Raw genomic sequence first — 23,323 nt, 5'->3', positions numbered from 1 at the left:
GGTTGATGATGTGATGGTTTTCCTAACTGAACAAATCTAAAACAAACTCTAAAAACCCACTAAACACTAAATCACATATGGGTCAGATCCCGTCTCTCATCAGCCACAAAATAGCGTTATTTCCCCTCAAACGCGCTCAATTATTGCAAGTTCGTTGACGGCCTATCACGTGGTGTCCGTTTCTTTTCACCGCGCTTTTCAGGCTAGACCAATCACACGGTTATTTTTTGTTGTTGTCAATCGCTTTGCAAGTTTAATAATTTCTAGTACAAGCGTACATTTATATGTCAGCCGTCTGTCCTCGAAATTACTTTCTAGTAGTATCTCCAATAAAATAAAAACGTCCTGTGATTTTTGTGTGGCATTCTGAGCCTCCACAAGCATTAAATAATTCAAATGAAGGACGACATGAACTAACTTTGTGAATGTTACTCTAGCGTCCCAATGATTCATAACATTATACAATTATTATAATTATTTTATTTATAAATTAATATCATATTCACGTCATCACACAACGGTCCAATCCTGAGGTAATCCGTATCCGTGACCCGGAAGTGACGCCTGCTGCGAGTTTTCCTGCTATTTTTGTGCGGTGCTAATTTTAGTTTCACTACCGGCAGCTTCTCGCTTAGACGTCTAAATGTGTTGATAATTATTTATATATATGTCTTTCGTTACCTTAATATTTAAGTAAACATACCTTATTTTGCGCAGAGATGGAGTTTTTAAACCAGAGTGGGTCCAGACAGCGTAAGTTACGTACGTGATGATTTGTGATTTAAAGGCTTTGAGTGGAGAAATGCTACATAAGACACATATTTCATTATTAGTCGAAGATTATCTAGTCCGTTGTGTGCTTGTTTGGTTGTTAAATAAGTGTGTATTCACACTCCTGACAGAAAAAGCACATTTCAGGCATGTTTATTTTCATTTCCTTCTTGTGTCTTTATTCTTGCTCTGTTTTCTCGTTGTACCTCCGCCTTTATTTGTTTGTTTACATGCATTAAATAGCTTAAATATCAGAATTATCCATGTCAGAGGATTTGAAATCACCCTTTAGATTAAATTATTTACATATAAGCCTGTCTGACTAGTTGGGACTGTGTTTGTTGTTGTTGTTGTTGTTATTAATGCAAAAAGATACAGAGATGACATGTTTATAATACACAAGTTTGTAATACAGTACACAATGTATCTATAATATGTTCAATGTCATCAGAATATAAAGGCTAGAACGAATTAGTTAAAGATTAAGGTAAAAGAAGAAGAAGAAAAGAGAAAAAAGAACATAAGAACATGAGGGTAAGATAATTATACATCACTTAGGTTATGCAGATTAAAGTCAATACAAATTGACATTGTTTTACTTGCTTTCTTATTTACAGAGGATGAAATAGTGTCAAGAAATATTAAAGTCAATACAAATTGACATTGTTTTACTTGCTTTCTTATTTACAGAGGATGAAATAGTGTCAAGATATATTAAAGTCAATACAAATTGACATAATTTTACTTGCTTTCTTATTTACAGAGGATGAAATAGTGTCAAGATATATTAAAGTCAATACAAATTGACATTGTTTTACTTGCTTTCTTATTTACAGAGGATGAAATAGTGTCAAGATATATTAAAGTCAATACAAATTGACATTGTTTTACTTGCTTTCTTATTTACAGAGGATGAAATAGTGTTAAGATATATTAAAGTCAATACAAATTGACATTGTTTTACTTGCTTTCTTATTTACAGAGGATGAAATAGTGTCAAGATATATTAAAGTCAATACAAGTTGACATTGTTTTACTTGCTTTCTTATTTACAGAGGATGAAATAGTGTTAAGATGTATTAAAGTCAATACAAGTTGACATTGTTTTACTTGCTTTCTTATTTACAGAGGATGAAATAGTGTTAAGATATATGTTAAATTCTGTCAAAAAGACACGAAAAATTGGTTTGTTGTTGGTGAATTTACATTTGTGGATATGAAATTTACAAATAAAATATATGGGACTATGTGTTATGGACACCTACAGTCATTTGTTTACGTCACGTGGATGATGATGATGATGATGATGATGATGATGATGATGATGATGGCTGACTCTGATATGATTCTTGTGTTGCAGAGCCCAATATCAGGATGAGAGGTCCCTCAGGTGACCCCGGTGACCCCAGTCCATTATTCGACGACACTAGCGCAGGGGTGAAGAAACACGAGCACGGCGCAGTGGGAAAAGGGCCTGATGAATATCCAGGACAGGCCTTCCTGTCGGACCCCATGTCTAACCTCGCCATGGCCTATGGCAGCAGCCTCGCCTCCCACGGCAAAGAGATGATGGACAAGAACGTACGTGAATGATCATGAGCTGATGTGTGTGATGTTTAGGGCTGTAATCAACCAAAGAAAATCGTGGACATTTTGGAAGTCCTGAAATTTTAGACTAAAAATTACGCTAGGAAAAAAAACTGTAAATTAATTAGCTGCACAGTACTTGGTAGCCTTGTTGTCTACCTAAATTAATTATAAATAAACATAAAAAACTAGTAGGATATTAAATCGTTTTTGACCTAATTATTTTGCACTGAAATGAGTCTGAAATCACGTGCACCTGCGCAATATCATAGCCTATGATTTCCCATAGTACTATGTTGTCAACTAGTGATATCATCACAAGAACTTTTGAGGATTATGCAACTTAATTTAGACAATTGTTTGTGTCATATGTATTATAATAACTGACAGACAGTATAATTTCAGCCGCTCTGCAGCTCAGCTTCACGGCTGAGACACGAATAGACTATTAACTTAAAGCTTTTACTCTTAAACACAAAAGGCACGTCCACTTTAATAAAAAATGAATATTTATTAAACAAGCCAGATCAAGAGCAGAAACGAAATAAAGTGCATAACTAAAGCATAGGCTCAAAACAAATACAAACAGTGGCCACAGCGCATTCGGCTCCAAATAAAAAATAAAATAATAAAGTGCCCAAATCCAATAAATAATACTAGAAATAAATTTGCAGTTTGTACAATAATAATAAAAGGGACAGGACAACTCAAAACAGACGTGGCAACCTAACGCAAACAAGTGAGCTTACCGTCTTTAGCTGATATGACATGTTTGTCGTCGAGCTGTGATATGCAAACTGTTGCTTGCAAAATTTGCATTCGACTTTTTTCCCATTTTCTATTTTACATTTATGCATTTGGCAGACGCTTTTATCCAAAGCGACTTACATTGCATTCAAGGTACACGTTTTACATTTTGTCAATTCTTGCTTTCCCTGGGAATCGAACCCATGACCTTGTATTTTAAAAAAAATGCTGCCACACTGCGGATGTCTTTGTTGATATGGTAGAAGAGGACTGACTAGGAAAACGCTCTCACAATTAAATAAATAATAGGCCTATACAGCAAAGTAGCCTCAATCTGTCTCTCTTCTCCAGTGGGTTGGGCTAATCCAAAATAAGTGAAAACAAGGGGGTGTTCTGAAGACGGACTGTTACCTGTGAAACAGGGCTGCTCTGAAAACACCCCCATAGCAGTTAGTGCTTTCCACCTGATGAAAATGAACTCGGCCAAACTGATGAAATGAATGCGGCAAAATATCGACCAATCAGAATTTTGGTCGAGCCAGAACGTATCGACTAAAAATGGACTAATCGACTGGGAGATTACAGCCCTTGTGATGTTCATTGCTGTGTTGGAACAAGGCCCGTCTTGTTTTCCACACAGAGGGAAGTTGTTGTGTGTTGTGGGATCAGAATCATCTGATATTTTGATGAACTGTTATTTTATTGTAGTGGATTAAAGTGTATCTCTCTCTGGTCCACAGCTGGATCGGTTCCTCCCCATCTCCAAGTTAAAGTACTATTTTGCGGTAGACACGGTTTATGTTGGCAAGAAGCTGGGACTGCTGGTTTTCCCCTACATGCATGAAGTAAGACGCCACCATATTAACACCATATTTTTCCTCCATGCATTGCCCTTGTGAAAAAGAAGTACACTTTAGTGCTTGCCTCTTATTATGGGAGAATATACTTTAAAAGATTAACTGAATGTAATGTTTTCAGACACTTCATAGCATTTTATTAACGATTAAATAAAATGCATCATAGTTTAAATTGATATTAGAATAACTTAAGAGTGTTTTTTCTTTTGACACACTTAAGTAGGACTTCAGGAAATCCTTATATGTAACATCTGAAATATGGTTAAATGGTAAATATGGCAAACTTGTATATTTAAATATGTGACCCGTGCTGGGAAATGTACGGTGGCCCAGTATTGCAATATAAAAAGCAAACATAAGTTCACAACACAAATAAATCAAGCCACAACACAACTGCTTTATATTCAATATGCAATATTCACTCCCCCACGACAATTCCTGTCGGACCTGAGACTCGAACCCGCAACCTTTGGGTTATAAGTCCGACTCTCTAACCATTGGGCCACGACTGCCCCCTGAACGCCGGCTCTCTATTGGCCGAGCACCATCACATGATCACATGTAGGGTTGGGTGATGTCTCCTAAATTGGCAGCTGACGATGTTTACAGAAAAACATTGTGATGGACGATGATATCGTCGTTTTTTTTACTTAATACAAATATGTAATTTACTATATCTGTATTTGACTATTTCTTTACATAAATACTATTTTCTACTTAAAAACTATATAATTTCGTTATTTTACTAACCCAAATAACGACTTATCCGCGCTAGGTTGCACGTGAGGGAAAAAAGTAGCTTCCTTCCATTTAAGAAGAGTTGTGCACTTTTTATTTTAAAATATCTCTTTACATAAATACTATTTTCTACTTCAAAACTATAATTTCGTTACTAACCCAGTGTTTTGTTTGTTAATGCTGTTTTACATGAATAATACAGAGGGAAGTACAAAGCTTTGTTTACAAAGGAAATAAATTCGCAGTCATGAATGGATTCATGCCGAATGAGAGAGGTAGGCTGAGCCCAATTTAAGATTTGTCAGCTTTTTTATTCCGTTTTGCGATTTCCGTGAATTTTAACAATAGGCCTAACGTTATTCCATTTTATCCCACATGGACATGGACATCTCGTTTCTTTTCTCAAATCTTCACTCGCGTCGCACCCATTTTCGCAGGGAATTATAAACATTTCTTCCTTTCGTTTGTTTATAATTAAGTCTATTATACCCATTCACCTCCTTTACTGTGGGAAAGTAGAAAAACACTGTAAGACGAATAGGCTACCTTTTTACTTAATTTTATTTAACACAGTTTGTGCTTGTTATTAGACTTGGTAAGGCGCGTCAAGTTTATTTGAATGGCGCATTTCACACACACAGGCCATTTTACTTTCATTTTCTCTGGCAGTGAATAATCAAACATAGCTTAAATGTCTTGACCCTGTGGAAGATAAAATTAGCTTTTCAGAACTTTTACAACAAGTGTTGCTTTGCAACATCAGGAGAAAACATGAAGACGAAGATATTCGAGAAGGTGTCTACTCGTGTTTCATCTCGCGCAGAGCGGCATGTGACGCATCTTTGAGCGGAAATGATTTTTTAAAAAATGTATATTTAAATTTTCTTATATTCTTTAGGTTACCATTATGTACTGATGCATGCGTTGTGGTGCTTATGTGAATCACGTAGGAGACTGACTCAAAAGAGAAGAGATTGTTGAATAAAGTCGTTATTTTTGCTCATAAAAGGTATTCTCGTCCTTTCATAACATTAAGGTTGAACCACTGGAGTCACATGACTATTTTAACGATGTCTCCTTTCTGGACCTTGAAATTAAATGTCTATGGAGAGGTCAGAGATCTCTCAGATTTCATCAGAAATATCTTCATTTGTGTCATGAAGATGGACGAAGGTCTAGGGTTTGGAACGACATGAGGGAGAGGAATTAATGACAACATTTACATTTTTGAGTGAACTATCCCTTTAAGATACATAGTCATGAAAGCGTGCTCTTTTCAAGTGCACTTAAATTGCATTTTTTCATTAATATTACATTAATATATATTCAGTACAATTAAGCACACTTCTTTTTCTCAAGGGCTGTTCAAGTCAGTGTTTTTATTGGATATTTGTGGATATGATTAATGCATTTAAAAATTACAATACTGTCATCAGTTATTCCTGTTTGTCCAAAACCTTGATTTATTTTCTCACTGTAAAAATGTTTTTCTTTCTTAGTATTTTTGTCTTGTTTTCAGTCCAAATATCTAAAAAATCTTACATTAAGAAGCATTTACTAGACAAGCAAAAGTTTTTGTCTTATTTTGGGGTGAAATAACTCAAAATTAAGGGAGTTTTTGCTTAAAATAAGCAAATAATCTGCCAATGGGGTGAGCAAAATAATCTTGTTTTCTGTTTGAATTAAGATTATTTTGCTTACCCCATTGGCAGATTATTTTGCTAATTTTAAGAAAAAAACCCTTAATTGTGATTTATTTCCCCCCAAAACAAGACAATCATTTTTATTTGGCTAGTAAATGCTTCTTGTTTTGAGAATGTTTAGATGTTTGGACCAGAAACAAGACAAAAATACTAAGTAAGAAAAGCATTTTTTGCAGTGCTGCCATAACTCAAAAAGGAGAAGTTTTGGAGACTGTGCACAGTCTCCAAAATGCTGTGTGTGTGTCAATCTAGGACAATCTTTGGCAGATATACAACTATTTGAATATAATCTGGAATCTGACGGTGCAAAAAAATCGAAATATTGATATATGATATGCCTTTACAATGCATATTACTGCTAATAATAATTTTTTTTATATATTTATGGTAGGAAATCTACAAAATATGAAACATGATCTTTACTTAATATCCTAATGATTTTTGGCATAAAAGAAAAATTGATCATTTTGACCCATATTGTTGGCTATTGCCACAGATATACCCATGAGACACTGGACTGGTTTTGTGCTACAGTGTCACATACATACATATATGTATATATATTATGTATTTTATATTATATAATGTATATATGTGCACAAGTCACATGGACTGTAAAGGTGTCTTTCTATCATCTTTGGAGACCGACAGTCACTGGTAACTTATTTTTTGGATGATTTCTGAATGAATGTTTGTGTGTTGTCGTCTCTTGTAGAACTGGGAGGTGAGCTATCAGCAGGACACACCAGTTGCCCCACGGTTTGATATCAACGCCCCTGACCTGTACATTCCCAGTATGACTCCAACCATATTTTATTATAACATATTTCAATTTATCTTTACTGAGTGATGTGCAATTTAAAAATTCAAATAATCCTATTGCATATTCATGGGAAAGTGTACAGTCATGGACGTGATTGTGTGTGTATGTGTGTGTGTTTCTCTCAGTGATGGGTTTCATTACGTATGTGCTGGTGGCAGGACTGGCTCTGGGCACACAGAACCGGTAAGAGCTTCACTAATCTACAGCAGATACTGGGAGGATTCAACGGTGGGGGAATGTAATGCTCATGCCAAGTTAAATATGTCCCCTTGAGCCCTTAAGAAGAACTTCATCAACAGAGGGATTAAGTTACATTTCACCTTAAAAATGCAGTGCTTTGGCTACACATTGCACAGTGAATTCTCACATAATTCATTTATAAAATAAAAAAACGATTATTTTACTTTGTTATTTTTAGGGCTGTCAAAAGATTAATCGCGATTAATCGCATCCAAAATAAAAGTTTGTGTTTACATAATATATGTGTGTGTACTCTGTTAATTATTATTTATATATAAATACACACACATTCATGTATATTTTTAAGAAATATTTGCATGTATATACTGTATATACATTTATATAATCTATAATATATATAAATATAAATGTTTTATATATAAAAATAATATTTTTTTCTTAAATGTATACATGCTTGTGTGTGTTTTTATATATAAATAATAATTAACAGAGTACACACACATATATTATATAAACACAAACTTTTATTTTGGATGCGATTAATCGCGATTAATCTTTTGACAGCCCTAATTATATTACAATATTATATTTACATTTTCAAATTGATTATAATTATAATTGTTAAGTTAGGATTAAGGGATGTAGAATATGATCATGTAGAATAAGGCATTAATATTTGCTTCATAAGAACTAATAAACCTCTAATATCGTAGTAATATGCATGATAATAAGCAACTAGTTAATAGTGAGAATTGGACCCTGAACTAAAGTGTTGGTCACATTTTAACTAATAAATATCAGCATATTTCAATCACAGTACATTAAGATAACTTTGATATGTTTTCTGAAATGTTGTTTAATTATGCAAATGAGGGATTATGTAAATATAAATATGCACTAATTTCCCGAACAGAAAAATTCGTCAACATTCTTCATATTACAGTTAAAATTGTATCACTCTATAATTTATAAAATACTGTCAACAGCCAGAATATAAAATAATTTCACTATGTTTTTAGGAATAAAATGTTGAATAAAATCAAACTAATAATAAATATATGAACAAACCCCAGCGTAAAACCATTCAGAATATAGATAGGAATAAAACTGGAAAAATTATCCTATAGGTTTTGGTGTCCAAAGTCATATTTATTTAATCATTTTAATAATTTGTTACATTGTCATGAATCACAAGATGTCACAGGCCATAACGATTTAATATTTTCTGTAAAAAGTGTCTTCTACTGCTGAAAATCATGACTTATTGTCCGTGTATTTTTCCCAACGTGTATCATTGTATAATCAAAATATTTTATTTGACTTTTCTTATGGTAATATTTCATCTATGCATTTATAAAAGCCCTACATAGTCATTTTCCTACTTCTACAACATTAAATTGTTTAAAAATCACTTTTATCTTATAAAAATGTGTCCGTGATTCTGTTACCGCTCCGTAACACTGTAAAATAAAGCGCTACCAAACGTTCTTATGTTATATATTTTGTTATTTTGAGTTATTTTGTAAAACGGCAAAATTGTTACCACAGTTTTTGGCTAAACAGTTTAAAATGTGTTGTCTTAAGAGGAAGTGTGTGTCAGTGATGCAGGAGTGTCAGAGGAAAGGGGAAAATGCTGAGCTGATGATCAGCAAACAGAACTTCCTGCAGTTGTCCCGACTGCTCTTGACCTTCTTTCTTCCTGATTTTGCGTCTCTGTTCTTGTTTTTCAGGTTTTCTCCAGAGATTCTGGGCATCCAGGCCAGCTCAGCGCTGGTGTGGCTCATTATCGAGGTTTTGACTGTGCTCCTCAGTCTTTATCTGGTAACCGTTAACACTGACCTCACCACCATCGACCTGGTGGCCTTTTCCGGATACAAATATGTCGGGTGAGGCCACTGGTTATTTTATTTACACCACAATATCATCCACATCTGTACTGTGTCTGATGCTGTTTGGCCTCTAGGTGGTGCTATTGGGTAATATTTGCATAGAAAATCTCCTTCAAAGGGTTAGTTCACCCAAAAATGAGAATTCTGTCATTAATTACTTGCCCTCATGTCGTTGGACACCCGTCAGACCTCCGTTCATCTTCAGACACAAATGAAGATATTTTAGTGTAAATCTGATGGCTCTGAAAGGCCTCCATTGGCTCAATGCACTTTACACTCTCAAGACCCTTAAAAGGCACTAAAGACGTCGTTACAAAGTCCATCTCACTACAGTGGTTCTACAATAACTTGATGAAGCGACGAGAATAGTTTTTGTGCGCAAAAAAAAACTAAATAACGACTTGTATAGTGATGACCGATTTCAAAATAATGCATCATGAAGCTTCAAAGCGTTTTGAATCAGCGAGTCGAATCATGATTCGGATCGCGTGTCAAACGGCCAAACTGCTGAAATTACGTGACTTTGGCGATTCAAACCGCTGAATCGACTCACTGATTCATAATGCTCCAAACCGCTGAATCGACTCACTGATTCATAACGCTCCAAACCGCTGAATCGACTCACTGATTCATAACGCTCCAAACCACTGAATCAACTCACTGATTCATAACGCTCCAAACCGCTGAATCGACTCACTGATTCATAACGCTCCAAACCACTGATTCGACTCACTGATTCATAACGCTCCAAACCACTGAATCAACTCACTGATTCATAACGCTCCAAACCACTGATTCGACTCACTGATTCATAACGCTTTGAAGCTTCATGATGCCATGTTTTGAAATCGTCATCACTATATAAGTCGTTATTTAGGGTTTTTTTGCGCACAAAAACTATTCTCGTCACTCCATAAAATTATTGTAGAACCACTGTAGTGAGATGAACTTTGTAACGACGTCTTTAGTGCCTTTTAAGGGTCTTGAGAGTGTAAAGTGCATTGTGCCAATGGAGGCCTTTCAGAGCCATCAGATTTACACTAAAATATCTTCATTTGTGTCTGAAGATGAACGGAGGTCTGACGGGTGTCCAACGACATGAGGGGAAGTAATTAATGACAGAATTTTCATTTTTGGGTGAACTAACCCTTTTAAAGTTGTCCAAATGAAGTCCTTAGCCATGCATATTAATAATAATAATAATACATTTTTGATATATTTACGGTAGGAAATTCACCAAATATCTTCATGGAACATGATCTTAATATCCTAATGATTTTTGGCATAAAAGAAAAATGTATAATTTTGACCCATACGATGTGTTGTTGGCTCTAATATACCCGTGAGACGCAGGACTGGAGTTGTGCTCCAGGGTCACATATATCTGGACATTGCATTACGTTCTCATGACTATATTATAGCATGTTTTCTTCAAAGCAAGTGTAAATTCCTGCGGTGTTTGTTTCCTCAGGATGATCGTGGGAGTTGTGGCAGGACTTCTCTTTGGCCGGACAGGATATTACCTCACACTGCTGTGGTGCTGCGTCTCTATATTTGTCTTCACGGTGTGTATTGAGACATGGCTTCATACGCTCCTGAGTGTTCAAAGTAAAGCGTATTTGTATTTTATAGTAAAGCGGTATATTCATCAGGGCTCGAGTGGATTTTTCAAAGGGGCAAGTGAAACCGACGGACAAGTATCCTGGTTAAACGTCAAAACAAAAAATAACTAGGGACTGACCAAAGTGCAATAATGATTATGGATTCAGAGTAAGTGGAGATCGATAGTGGATATTAATATAAAACAAACTGACAAGGTTGAGCTGTTGAGGCTCGCGCAGCCTCTCGAGGAGAAAATCAAAAACAAATGAGCGCCGCTCACACACAGAAACTCAGTTAAAATTGTGTAGTTTTTATATTTATAACATATGGTACAGTTAAGCAACATTACACTAACAAGAGTGTTGTTTTCCTGAATACCATCACGACTGAAAATGACACTGATTTCATACGCCAGTTCCATAAACAATTAATTAACATTAAGTCACTTACATTTTAGATGCAATAATGAAAGTTTCTTGACTTTCAGCTGCCAAAATAGTTCCAAACAAAGATCATAGCAGAACCATAACACATCTCACAGCAACAGTGTAGGGATGAAACGGTATGGAAATTTAACATCACGATTATAGTGACCCAAATTATCACGGTTATCAATATTATCACGGTTTTGTTCAAACGAAATGAAAGTGTTCAAAAAGAACAGATGCACACACTTAAAACATTTCAACAAGTTTTATATTTGAAATTCAACAAACAACAAATAACTAAAGCAGCTCTAAGCACTTTTTTAAGCTAGATTCTGTGGGATTTCCTTCCTTAATGGCCGTCATCAATAGCAACGCATAACACATAAATAATAATAATTTGTCGTAAATATAATCTCTAATATTATCACTGTAAATATATTCCCAAGCAATATTCTCATCAGTGTTCTATCAGACACATTTAAATCTAGCATATTTTGTGTAAGAGCCCAAACAGTATCCTAGTGAAATAATGCATATCCATATTTCCATATGATTTGACAGTTTATTTTATTAAATATCAAAATGTGTGCATCATACCTGAGACCTAGATGAACACTTTACAGTCTTTTTATGACTGTCATTCTCTTCAAATGCTATTGAAGTTTGAAACGCGTATAACGTTACCAATGTTGTATGTAACTTTACAGACGGTCCCTAAATTCGCCTGCGTTATGCCAGTCATATCAGATGTGCTGTGGTTCTGCTGTGTTTTTTTAAAACTATTTTCGCTGCTGAAATAGAACAAAAACAGTCATCCACTGTATGATGAGTGAATCTCTTGCGTACAGCACACGTTTATCTCTGCTTTGAGTGCAGATTTCAGCGAGTGAGCGCGGCGCGCGCTCTGAACAAAACTCCGCTAATCTGAACGCCTCTGATTATGAGACATCGCATTCATAAACTCAATAGAAACACGTGTAAGTGCTTATAATGCGCAACGCGATTATAACAGATGGCTTTTGAGAAGACTATTATTAGTTCAACAGCCAGAGTGACTATAGTGTGCAGCCGAAATAACGTTACACTCGCAAATGGCGGTTGTTAATGTCAAACCCTGATTATTATCCCTTAAATGTCACCCTAGTCTTGTCTGAATTTGTTCGTTCGCTTCACGTTATTATTTGCCAGACGTAGGTTTGGTATTGAGGTCAAAGTCCACTTGCCTTGCGTTCGTAGTTTTGAAGTGTTTTCCCTATTACAGCGACTTTCTTCTGGCATGTTCTGCAGACAGGGTGACCATCTTAGATTAAGTTTCCCTCAGGACTTTTGTAAAAGCCAAAATATGACCACGCCTCAGATTTGGTCCTTTTAGAAGGCAGAACAATCCCCCGAGTGCTGTCACTGCCTTCTGCCATTTCTCCTCATTCAGAAAACAGCGGTGCGCCAGACTGACGCTGACTGGACAAGATTTACCGCGAGTTTTCACAACTGTGATAATCACACGCGGTTTTAATGATAATAAAATTTTATACGATATTACTAACCGTCACTAAATTTTATCGTGGTTTATCGTGAAACCGGTAATCGTTTCATCCCTACAACAGTGTGTGTTACTGAATGATTCAGCGTTTTGAATGAATCAAAGATTCAATCACCTATTCGTAAACAACATTTGAACGAATCGACTCACTCATTCAGACGGTCACCTGCGCCACCTACTGGTGGTTTAGTTTCATCTTTCCAACATTTCTTATTTGTATATTCAAAAATATTTAAAATAATCTCATAACATTTTAAGTAAAGTAAATAATTTAATTTGATTGGTAACAGCCTATAGTATCTTTAATTTATAGATCAAATAGCATAGCCTGTATTTAATAAGATTATGGAAAAATTCCCTATATAAAAAGGTAAAAATATCACAAATATGCATATATAAATATATCTTCTTTGTCTTCTACTTCTTCGTCGTATCATTGTGTGCTCGGCAAGCAGTTTTGTGCTTTAGCGCCACCAAGTGGTGTTTTACTGTAACTTCAGCAGCTCCAGGCACGTCAACTAAAGCACCGATCTCGCCGAGCTCACTCATTCACTTTTTTTAATGGCGCTTTTACGCCTGGCGTTTTGCGTGTCGGTGTGCACACTCACATTGGCGCCCTTTGTTTAGTCACGACGCATTAAACGTGCGTGAAAATCTTTCCGATGTGAACAGGCCTTTAGAAGCAAGAAACATTATGACCGGTGAAGTGAATAACACTGATTGTCTTTTCATCTCCTGTTAGTGGGTGGGATATATTAGGCAGCAAGTGAACATTTTGTCCTCAGAGTTGATGTGTTAGAAGCAGGAAAAATGGGCAAGCGTAATGGTGCGTTCACACCGGACGCGAATGACGCGATTCGTGCGAGTGATTTACATGTTAAATCAACGCAGAGACACGAATAGACATTTTGCGGCGCAATTCGCGCGAAAGAGGCAACGCGAAGTGAGCTTTTTTTTTTACGCGGGAATCGTGCTAATCACTCAAGTTGAAAAATCTGAACTTTGGCGGATATTCGTGCCGCGTTAACCAATCAGGAGCTTGCTCTAGTAGTGACAACAATGAGGAGAGAATCTGTATATTAATATCTGGTTCAGACAATATGATTATCACTGTGATAACATTAAATGACATGAAACACAACCCTGTCTCTTTTTGTTAAATGCAAGTTAATGTATGATCAATAATACAAAAGTATAAGTAAAAGGTATAATAAGCTATACATGAAATAAAGCAAACAATTCAGTCAAACACTAGTCGGCTACAACGGTAACGTCAAGTTAAATAGCCTAAAAATAATAAAGTAATGAAACTTCACTTTGCCCTCAGCCTAAACAATTTGCCAGGGAACAAATTATAGATCCATGAGAGCAAAGATTTGCCCGTTAGATCTACACAAGACGAATTATATCTGGAGACGCCACAGAGACATCACGCCCGTTTCACACATACTCCGTTTGCAGTGCGTATGCGGTGCGTATTTTTTTCCGTATCCATGTTAACGGATTACAGCTTTCACACTGCGCGCGGATGCTGTCCGTAAGTCCGTTCCAGCTGCAGCAGTCTGGCGATCGTTTCCGTACCGAGTCTATTTTCTGCTCTGCTGCACTGCGGAATTAAAGTGACAGCACATTGTTCGCTTTAAAATAAACATGTACTGACGCGGAAATTTAGTAATTTTACCACAGATGCATATAATCTAAAATATACTCCGTTTCAAAGTCAACACATGGATTTTTTTTCTCAGGTAAAGCAAGGAAACGACACCTTACCTGGCATTTAGGTAAAAAAATGTGACATAATGGATAGCACTCGTATGTTCTTGGAGGTGGAAAAACAAAGGTCTTTATGACCTGCTTTTAAAAGGGTTTAAAAACGAAAGTCGGCTGTTTTTGTAGCCTAATGTAAGTTTCTAATTTAAAATGTTTATAACCTATGTTTAAATGTTTTCCCACTTGTGTGAGCTAAATCTAAAGTACTAGCCTGTATAAATATAAAGTAAAGAATTGAATAAAACGTTGTTTTAATGTATAACTTACGTTAAAACGTGACATCTATGAAATTGTAAACACAGAGAATTGCAATTCTGACAAGCCATGTTCAGTAACAACTTTTGGATTTGAAATAAAAAAAGAAAAGAATAAATGCTGTGTTTGTGGTAGCCTACACAACCGCGGATCTGTTGCGCGCTGCAAACGCAGCATATATGAAAGCACAACAGCGCGTGCTGCTCCTGCACCGCATACGCACCGCAACACGCATCGCATACGCACAGCAACACGCATCGCATACGCACCGCAACACGCATCGCATACGCACCGCAACACGCATCGCATACGCATACGCACCGCAACACGCATCGCATACGCATACGCACCGCAACACGCATCGCATACGCACCGCAACACGCATCGCATACGCACCGAAACACGCAACACGCATCGCATACGCACTGCAACACGCATCGCATACGCACCGCAACACGCATCGCAACACGCACCGCAACACGTACCGCAACACGCATCGCATACGCACCGCAACACGCATCGCAACACGCACCGCAACACGCACCGCAACACGCACCGCAACACGCACCGCAACACGCATCGCATACGCACCGCAACACGCATCGCATACGCACCGCAACACGCATCGCATACGCACCGCAACACGCATCGCAACACGCACCGCAACACGCATCGCATACGCACCGCAACACGCATCGCAACACGCATCGCATACGCACCGCAACACGCACCGCAACACGCACCGCAACACGCATCGCATACGCACCGCAACACGCATCGCAACACGCACCGCAACACGCACCGCAACACGCATCGCAACACGCATCGCATACGCACCGCAGCACGCACCGCAACACGCACCGCAACACGCATCGCATACGCACCGCAACACGCACCGCAACACGCATCGCTTACGCACCGCAACACGCATCGCAACACGCACCGCAACACGCATCGCATACGCAAGGCAACACGCATCGCTTACGCACCGCAACACGCATCGCAACACGCACCGCAACACGCATCGCATACGCACCGCAACAGGCATCGCATACGCACCGCAACACGCATCGCAACACGCACCGCAACACGCACCGCAACACGCATCGCAACACGCATCGCATACGCACCGCAGCACGCACCGCAACACGCACCGCAACACGCATCGCATACGCACCGCAACACGCACCGCAACACGCATCGCTTACGCACCGCAACACGCATCGCAACACGCACCGCAACACGCATCGCATACGCAAGGCAACACGCATCGCTTACGCACCGCAACACGCATCGCAACACGCACCGCAACACGCATCGCATACGCACCGCAACAGGCATCGCATACGCACTGCAGGCGGAGTATGTGTGAAACGGGCGTCAGAGCCAGCGGCAGAAGGACTGGCCGAGGAAAGGCTGCTCTCGCCGGGGTTAATGAGCGCTGAGCGCCGCTGATCCACTGGAGCTCACAACTCCAAAAATGCCAGATAAAATGTTCAAATAGGCGCTCTCTTTATAAATAAACCACAGATTTGAGCTTTAAACAACTACATTATCGCCTGAAAAAGTCTTAAAACTACGTTTTGACACACATTAACAGTAGATTTTAACAAAAAAAGACGTGTAAACACAGCCCATGTCAGCCATTTCTCAATGAGACGAGCCGCTGGCAGAAGCTCCGCCCATGACACGAATTCACGTCTGTTGTGAAGCGAATGTCACGCGTGAATGAAGCGAGTAAACTCAAAATGTTCAAGCGTCCAACTTTGCGCGAATAGTACGATTTATTCGTGTCCGGTGTGGACGCCACATTGATGCACGTGTGGTCCGATCAAACAGACGAGCTACTGGAGCTCAAACTTTGTAATCCCTGTATCAAATTAGACCAGTCTATGTCTTGAAGAAAACAATTAGATGACTAACCTGATCAGTGTTGGGGGTAACGCATTACAAGTAACTTGAGTTACGTAATAATATTACTTTTTCCAAGTAACTAGTAAAGTAACGCATTACTTTTCAAATCTACAACTAAATATCTGAGTTACTTTTTCACATTAATTTGACTGACAGCTCTCCTGCCCCCATGTTGAGAAACATAAGTGCAGAGGTGTGTGTGTGTGTGTGTGTGTGTGTGTGTGTGTGTGTGTGTGTGTGTGTGTGTGTGTGTGTGTGTGTGTGTGTGTGTGTGTGTGTGTGTGTGTGTGTGTGTGTGTGTGTGTGTGTGTGTGTGTGTGTGTGTGTGTGTGTGTGTGTGTGTGTGTGTGTGTGTGTGTGTGTGTGTGTGTGTGTGTGTGTGTGTGTGTGTGTGTGTGTGTGTGTGTGTGCGTGCGTGTGTGTGTGAACATGAAGGTTATTGTAGTTCTAGACTAAATGTGAGCAATTATTAATCTCACTTGCACAATAAAGATTCTGTACTCCTCAAAATGAATACAATCAGTCAAATGCAAAATCAGAGAACTATGCAAACCTCCAATAATTAAATGTTAAATAAAACAACTATTTATATGCATTTAATCAACCTTTATATTTAATTTACCAATGTCTTGCTGCTGACCTTTGATGATGAAAATTACTTGATTTTTTGTTTTTATTGGTAAAACTTTTTTCTCCTGCGTCCCATTCTTCATTATCCAGAGCTGCGCCCTCTAGTGTTCATGCGGGGATTTTCTGCATTTTTACCTCAGCCTGAGGCTTATTATTTCAATTTTGGTATAAAGAGGTCTTTACCGTTGCACAAATATATAACTTTTTTGTTATAAAAAAAAACTAAAACAAGCCCAGGTGAGAAAAAGTAACGCAAAAGTAACGTAACGCATTACTTTTCTTAAAAAGTAACAAAGTAACTCAATTAGTTACTTTTTAAAGCAGCACTAGGTAGGTTTTGCTCTCGGCTCCTCCTACAGCTGGGAAACAGTATTGTCCTCTACTACTGTCGTAAACTCTTGTCATCTTACATCAGTGGATGCATCGCACGTGCATTTATTGACATGACAACCATGATAGCCCTGAACACTGCAGGAGTTCACATGCGTGTTCTGCTTGCGTCGCGTGTGAAATGTCTTCATCCCAGGTACAGTGGCATATGTTTCAGCATGTCATATGAATATAATTTCATGGGTTTTATTTTTTTCAAACGCCAAATGATCGCGATGCTCACGTTTACAAGCCAGCGTCATTTAGTAGCCTAGTCTATTGGTTCCCGTTTTACAGAATCTATATGATACTTCAATTCAATGTTTGAGTGGTAGATAATAACCATATACAGGGAGTGCAGAATTATTAGGCACGTTGATTTTCTGATCCTTGAAGGACCAGCACCACATCCTCTAGTACCACTGTTTGAAGAATTCATCTTCCAGAATCTGGCAGTACGTTTTGGGAGTTCATTTTAGTCCATCCTGAAGTCCGTTTTGCAGAGATGGACTAAAAATGAACACCAAAAACGTACTGCCAGATTCTGGAAGATGAATTCTTCAAACAGTGGTACTAGAGGATGTGGTGCTGGTCCTTCAAGAGTCACTCTCAACCTATCTGTCCATAAAGCCTATAAAAAAACCTTCTTCATGTATTTTACAACACTTCAGCTTGTGATTCTTATCTAGTGGGGGTCATTTTTTAGGATTCTTTACCTAACTGAAGTCTCTGAGATCCTGACACCTTCACTTCTGGAGACTCCAGGTAGGTTCAGCTCTGGAAAATGGTGGCGCTGGAGACTAAAGGGTTCCTGATGGTTTCACCCTTAATTCTTCACCTTAATTCTTCATTCTTTTGCAGTTAACAGGTGTCTTTTCTCCGCCACATGTTTTTGTCTGACCCTGCTGGCCCAACGAGCATTTCACTGTCCAATGGTCATGCCTTAACTGCAATGTCTAGTATTGCATTAGTATTGCATCCTTCTCATGGGCATTTAATACTTTTTGACTTTTCAGTCTGAGTTAAATCTCTTTTTTGGCTCAATTTATCTGTAAAAGAAAACATGCCTAATAATTCTGCACACCTGAATATAAGGTGATTTTCATTTCCAGCCTTCATGAACAATTATATATCACTTATACATTATTAAATACTAAATCAATAGTAGTTATTAGGATTACTGTGGTTTGGAATTGGTCAAATGTGCCTGGAAAAAAAATATGATCAGAAAATCAACGTGCCTAATAATTCTGCACTCCCTGTATAGTCAATATTATAATATCAAGCTACCATAGATGAATCTGTAAATTTGAAAAATCGATTTGCATTATAGCTTGAGACAAGACAAATAAACCAATATCACAGACATGTTAGGTATCCTAAAATATGATTTTGTACGTCTTATGTATTTACTTGCAAGAATGTAGCCCGTCCTCCTTCAGCTCACGCCAAAGAGCAAACGCTGCCCAATGTTGATCCTCCTGCCTTTAATCTCATCACTTTCTCATTTCCTCTTTTTGCTTTCCTCCGACAAAACCTTTGCTTTCTTATTTTTCTGCTGTTTCGGCCATGACTATAACATCCGGCAAACAAACGATAGTTGGGCTCGCACGTCTGAATTTAAGGAAGTGGTGGTGGAAGTGACGTATATGCCGTAAAGCAGTCGAATTTTGTAGTTCTTTCTTTTCTCGGGTTACGACCCGAAACCCGAAGTTTAAAAGTACGATTAAAAACGGTACAGACCCCGTCAGGCTATGACAGACGTGTCACTCAACCTATTGTAAGTCCATGTATCATCACAAGAGTCTTGAAAATATATTATAAAGGTTGAAAAGTTACCTAGTGCTGCTTTAAGCGAGTAACGCATATTGTAATGCATTACTTTTCAAAGTAACTTTCCCCAACACTGCTAGCCTGTAGTTCAAGACGCCTCCTGATCTTCTTTCTGTTGCGCTGGCAGATTCGGACGCTCCGGTTGAAGATCCTGTCTGAGGCGGCTGCGGAGGGACGCTTGGTGCGAGGAGCCAAGAACCAGCTGCGAATGTACCTGACCATGGCCATCGCCGCGGCTCAGCCGGTGTTCATGTACTGGCTGACCTTTCATCTGGTCAGATAAGATCCGCGGATGAGGAACGGCCACTAACGAAAGCTCCTCGTCTGTAGAGACATGCGCAGATTTGCACTCATGTAATAATAAACCAATGGACATGCGTTGTGCGGCCTCATAGCACAATCTGACCTGTAATTGCCCAGCTGTCTTTTGTATGTTTATGGTTTGTACATTTCTAGGCTTTTGTTTTGTATGATGTACAGTGTAAATGTATTTTAAAAGAGTCAATGTCTTTGTTTGCAAACAAATGATGTCCAGATGACTGTGCCTGTCATGTATGTAACTTTTTGCTGACCACAAACCGAATGAAACCGGCTCTGTGCGACGTCTGTTGTGTTTGTCTGTTGATTGCTTTTAAACTTAAGCGCTCGCTCTAACAGATGCATAAACAGTCTTAAGGCCAATGCTTCAAATGCTTCATATTTCAGGGTCAATTGCAGTTTTTCTTAAATTGTACATGAAATAAACGGATGTTCTCAGGAGTTTTGAATGCAAGGCTACCGTGAGTTACTATTATAGAAGTTTTACAAGTTTTATACATCCTGAAATTGCAGAACACTGCAAAAAATGCTTTTCTTACTTAGTATTTTTGTCTTGTTTTCAGTCCAAATATCTAAAAAATCTTACATTAAGAAGCATTTACTAGACAAGCAAAAGTTTTTGTCTTGTTTTGGGGTGAAATAACTCAAAATTAAGGGAGTTTTTGCTTAAAATAAGCAAATAATCTGCCAATGGGGTAAGCAAAATAATCTTGTTTTCTGTTTGAATTAAGATTATTTTGCTTACCCCATTGGCAGATTATTTAGCTAATTTTAAGCAAAAACTCACTTAATTGTGAGTTATTTCCCCCAAAACAAGACAATCATTTTTATTTGGCTAGTAAATGCTTCTTGTTTTGAGAATGTTTAGATGTTTGGACCAGAAACAAGACAAAAATACTAAGAAAAGCATTTTTTGCAGTGAAGTCTGCCTGATCATCACCACCCGGTCTTCAGTGTGATACACAAACTGATATTGGCTGCAGAAACATAAGCAGTTATGATATTAATGTCAGCATGTTCCCCTGAAAAGTGTTGTTCGGATCTCCAGACAGTCCTAAAACGAGTTCACATCAGTTCTGTAAGGCAAGACCCAACCGGCCAAAGTGTTTCTGTTTCTGGCAGTATTTTATGAATTGTAGAATCGTATAAAGAGTACCCACTGTAAAAACATTATCTCTAATGTGTCGAAATGAAACAAGAATGTTGAACCTGGCTTTATTCAATGTTTATAGAGTGCATATTTAAATAGATAAACGACATTTATTTAAACATAACATTTCAGAAAACTTCAAACACAATGTCTTAACTTACCCCGGCCTAAAAAAAGAACACTGTAAAACAGTACTTATAATGGAAATATTTATTTATTAATGTGTTTTGCAGAGGTTTGAGAAAACTAAATGAGATCCACTCAGGATCAGTCGTGTTGTCCGTGTTTGAGTTCAAACCTCCGGGACAAACTGGGTTGTATACGGTACGTTTTCAGGATTTTTCCTTCAGATCTATCCTGTATGTGCATATATTAAATATGTTGGGTGATAATGCTTTTACACGGCAAAAAAATGCTTTTCTTATTCAGTATTTTTGTCTTGTTTCCAGACTAAATATCAAAAAATTCTTAAATCAAGATGCATTTACAATGTGCAGTGAAACAATGTGTATTGTGAAAAGCGCTATACAAATAAATTTGAATATACAAATAAATTTGAATTGAATTTACGATAAGTCAAATAACATGAGATTGTTTTTCTAGTTTTCTGGAAAATAAGATCAAAATGAAGTGAGTTTTTGCTTAAAACAAGCAAAAATATCAGCCAATGGGGTAAGAAAATAATCTTGTTTCTGTCTGAAGTCTTGTTTCTGACCCAAACAGAGACCAGATCATTTGTCTTACCCCATTGGCAGATCATTTTTGCTCTTATGTTATTTTACTTATCTAGTAAATGCATCTTGATTTAAGATTTTTTTGATTTTTAGTCTGGAAACAAGACAAAAATACTAAGTAAGAAAAGCATTTTTGCAGTCTAGAAACCAAAACGAGTGTCTATTTAAAGGTGCACTATGTAACATTTTTGGAGTAAAATATCCAAACACCACTAGGCCAGTGTTATATATTTTGTTCAGTTGAGTACTTACAATATCCCAAATGTTTCCACTATTTGTAAATCGTGAGATGCTCTTTTAACCGACGTGTGAGGGCGTGGCCTGTCGATGACATCATATCTGCGTTCCCCTCGGTTTCCGGTTTTATTCTGCAGAAACGCTTTAAGCCTAGTTCAGACTGCACGATTTTCAAACTTGTCGGATCACAGTTCTTTTCACACTGCATTCACTGCAAAAAATGCTTTTCTTACGTAGTATTTTTGTCTTGTTTTCAGTCCAAATATCTAAAAAATCTTACATTAAGAAGCATTTACTAGACAAGCCAAAGTTTTTGTCTTGTTTTGGGGGAAAATAACTCAAAATTAAGGGAGTTTTTGCGAAAAAACATTGGCAGAATAATCTGCCTATGGGTTGAGCAAAATAATCTTGTTTTCTGTTTGAATGAAGATTATTTTGCTCACCCCATTGGCAGATTATTTTATATTGTGTACTATTTGTAAGAAGTAACTCGTACTTTTTTAAAGTAACGTGCCCAACACTGGTTATGGCGCAATCGTTAGCCTATATTTTACAAAAACAGCTTCTACGGGGCGATAGTGTAAGATTCAAGGTAATGGAGCCTTTTATACATTGTTATGTATGTTTAGAAATAAACAATGGACGAATGGAGTCTTTAAACGCCTCAGATGTAAAGATATTCACTTTCAAAGTGAGGCCAAAATGAATGGGAGTCAATGGGATGCTAACAGCAGGTGATGGCTTGGTTAGCAATGGCCGCCCCTATGGAAGGTACGGTTATTAAAAATATAGGCTGCAGTTCAGAAACTTCTATCCAAATTGTCTGTGGGCTGATTTGCTGCAAAAAGGAGAGAAAGAAAAAAGATTGTGGTGGAGGAAATGGTTGGGGAGACACAGGGAGCAATGATTGTGTTAAGAGAGTTTGAGGTAAATAAATAGTGTTTGCTGTTGCTGCGGCTGGTCAAGCAAATGTTTGTGCTTTGTTTCTGCTTGATATAACTGTAAATATATATATTAAAAATATGGATACACTAAAAAAAAAAAGATTAATGATGCTGTTCACTTTATTTAAGCAATTCATCTTGATTTAACACCATTATATTAGGTTTCTGTTTCAAATGTAATTGATTCATGTTAAACTGACTTAAAACCGTTACTCTTTGACATAACTTGATGTTTTCATTTTGAAATAACGTTTCAATCAAGTAACCCAAAGAAATAAGACTT

At 37.7% G+C, this 23,323-nt stretch overlaps 1 protein-coding gene across 1 annotated transcript; it reads left to right on the top strand.

The window, feature by feature from the left end:
• The first annotated feature begins 566 nt into the window (after positions 1–566).
• On the top strand, positions 567–23,059 carry yif1b (Yip1 interacting factor homolog B). The gene is made up of 9 exons (XM_079825097.1): positions 567–753; positions 2,132–2,352; positions 3,846–3,950; positions 7,119–7,197; positions 7,352–7,409; positions 9,158–9,313; positions 10,788–10,881; positions 19,785–22,165; positions 22,551–23,059. Exons 1-8 carry the CDS (start codon positions 720–722, stop codon positions 19,938–19,940), a joined length of 903 nt encoding a protein of 300 aa, XP_079681223.1. The 5' UTR covers positions 567–719; the 3' UTR covers positions 19,941–22,165; positions 22,551–23,059.
• Positions 23,060–23,323: the final 264 nt, after the last annotated feature.

This window comes from Gobio gobio (genome assembly GCF_949357685.1).
Source record: "Gobio gobio genome assembly, chromosome: 9".
NCBI lineage: Eukaryota > Metazoa > Chordata > Actinopteri > Cypriniformes > Gobionidae > Gobio > Gobio gobio.
Note: the sequence above shows the minus strand (reverse complement) of the source record. Positions and strands in the feature narration are given on the sequence as shown.

Bases quoted from the DNA above. Each gene is read 5' to 3' on its own strand.
- yif1b (XM_079825097.1), top strand. From the start codon at position 720: ATGGAGTTTTTAAACCAGAGTGGGTCCAGACAGC. The intron at 3,951-7,118 runs GTAAGACGCCAC...CGTCTCTTGTAG, and splicing joins TTTTCCCCTACATGCATGAA to AACTGGGAGGTGAGCTATCA. The intron at 7,198-7,351 runs GTATGACTCCAA...TGTTTCTCTCAG, and splicing joins CCCTGACCTGTACATTCCCA to TGATGGGTTTCATTACGTAT.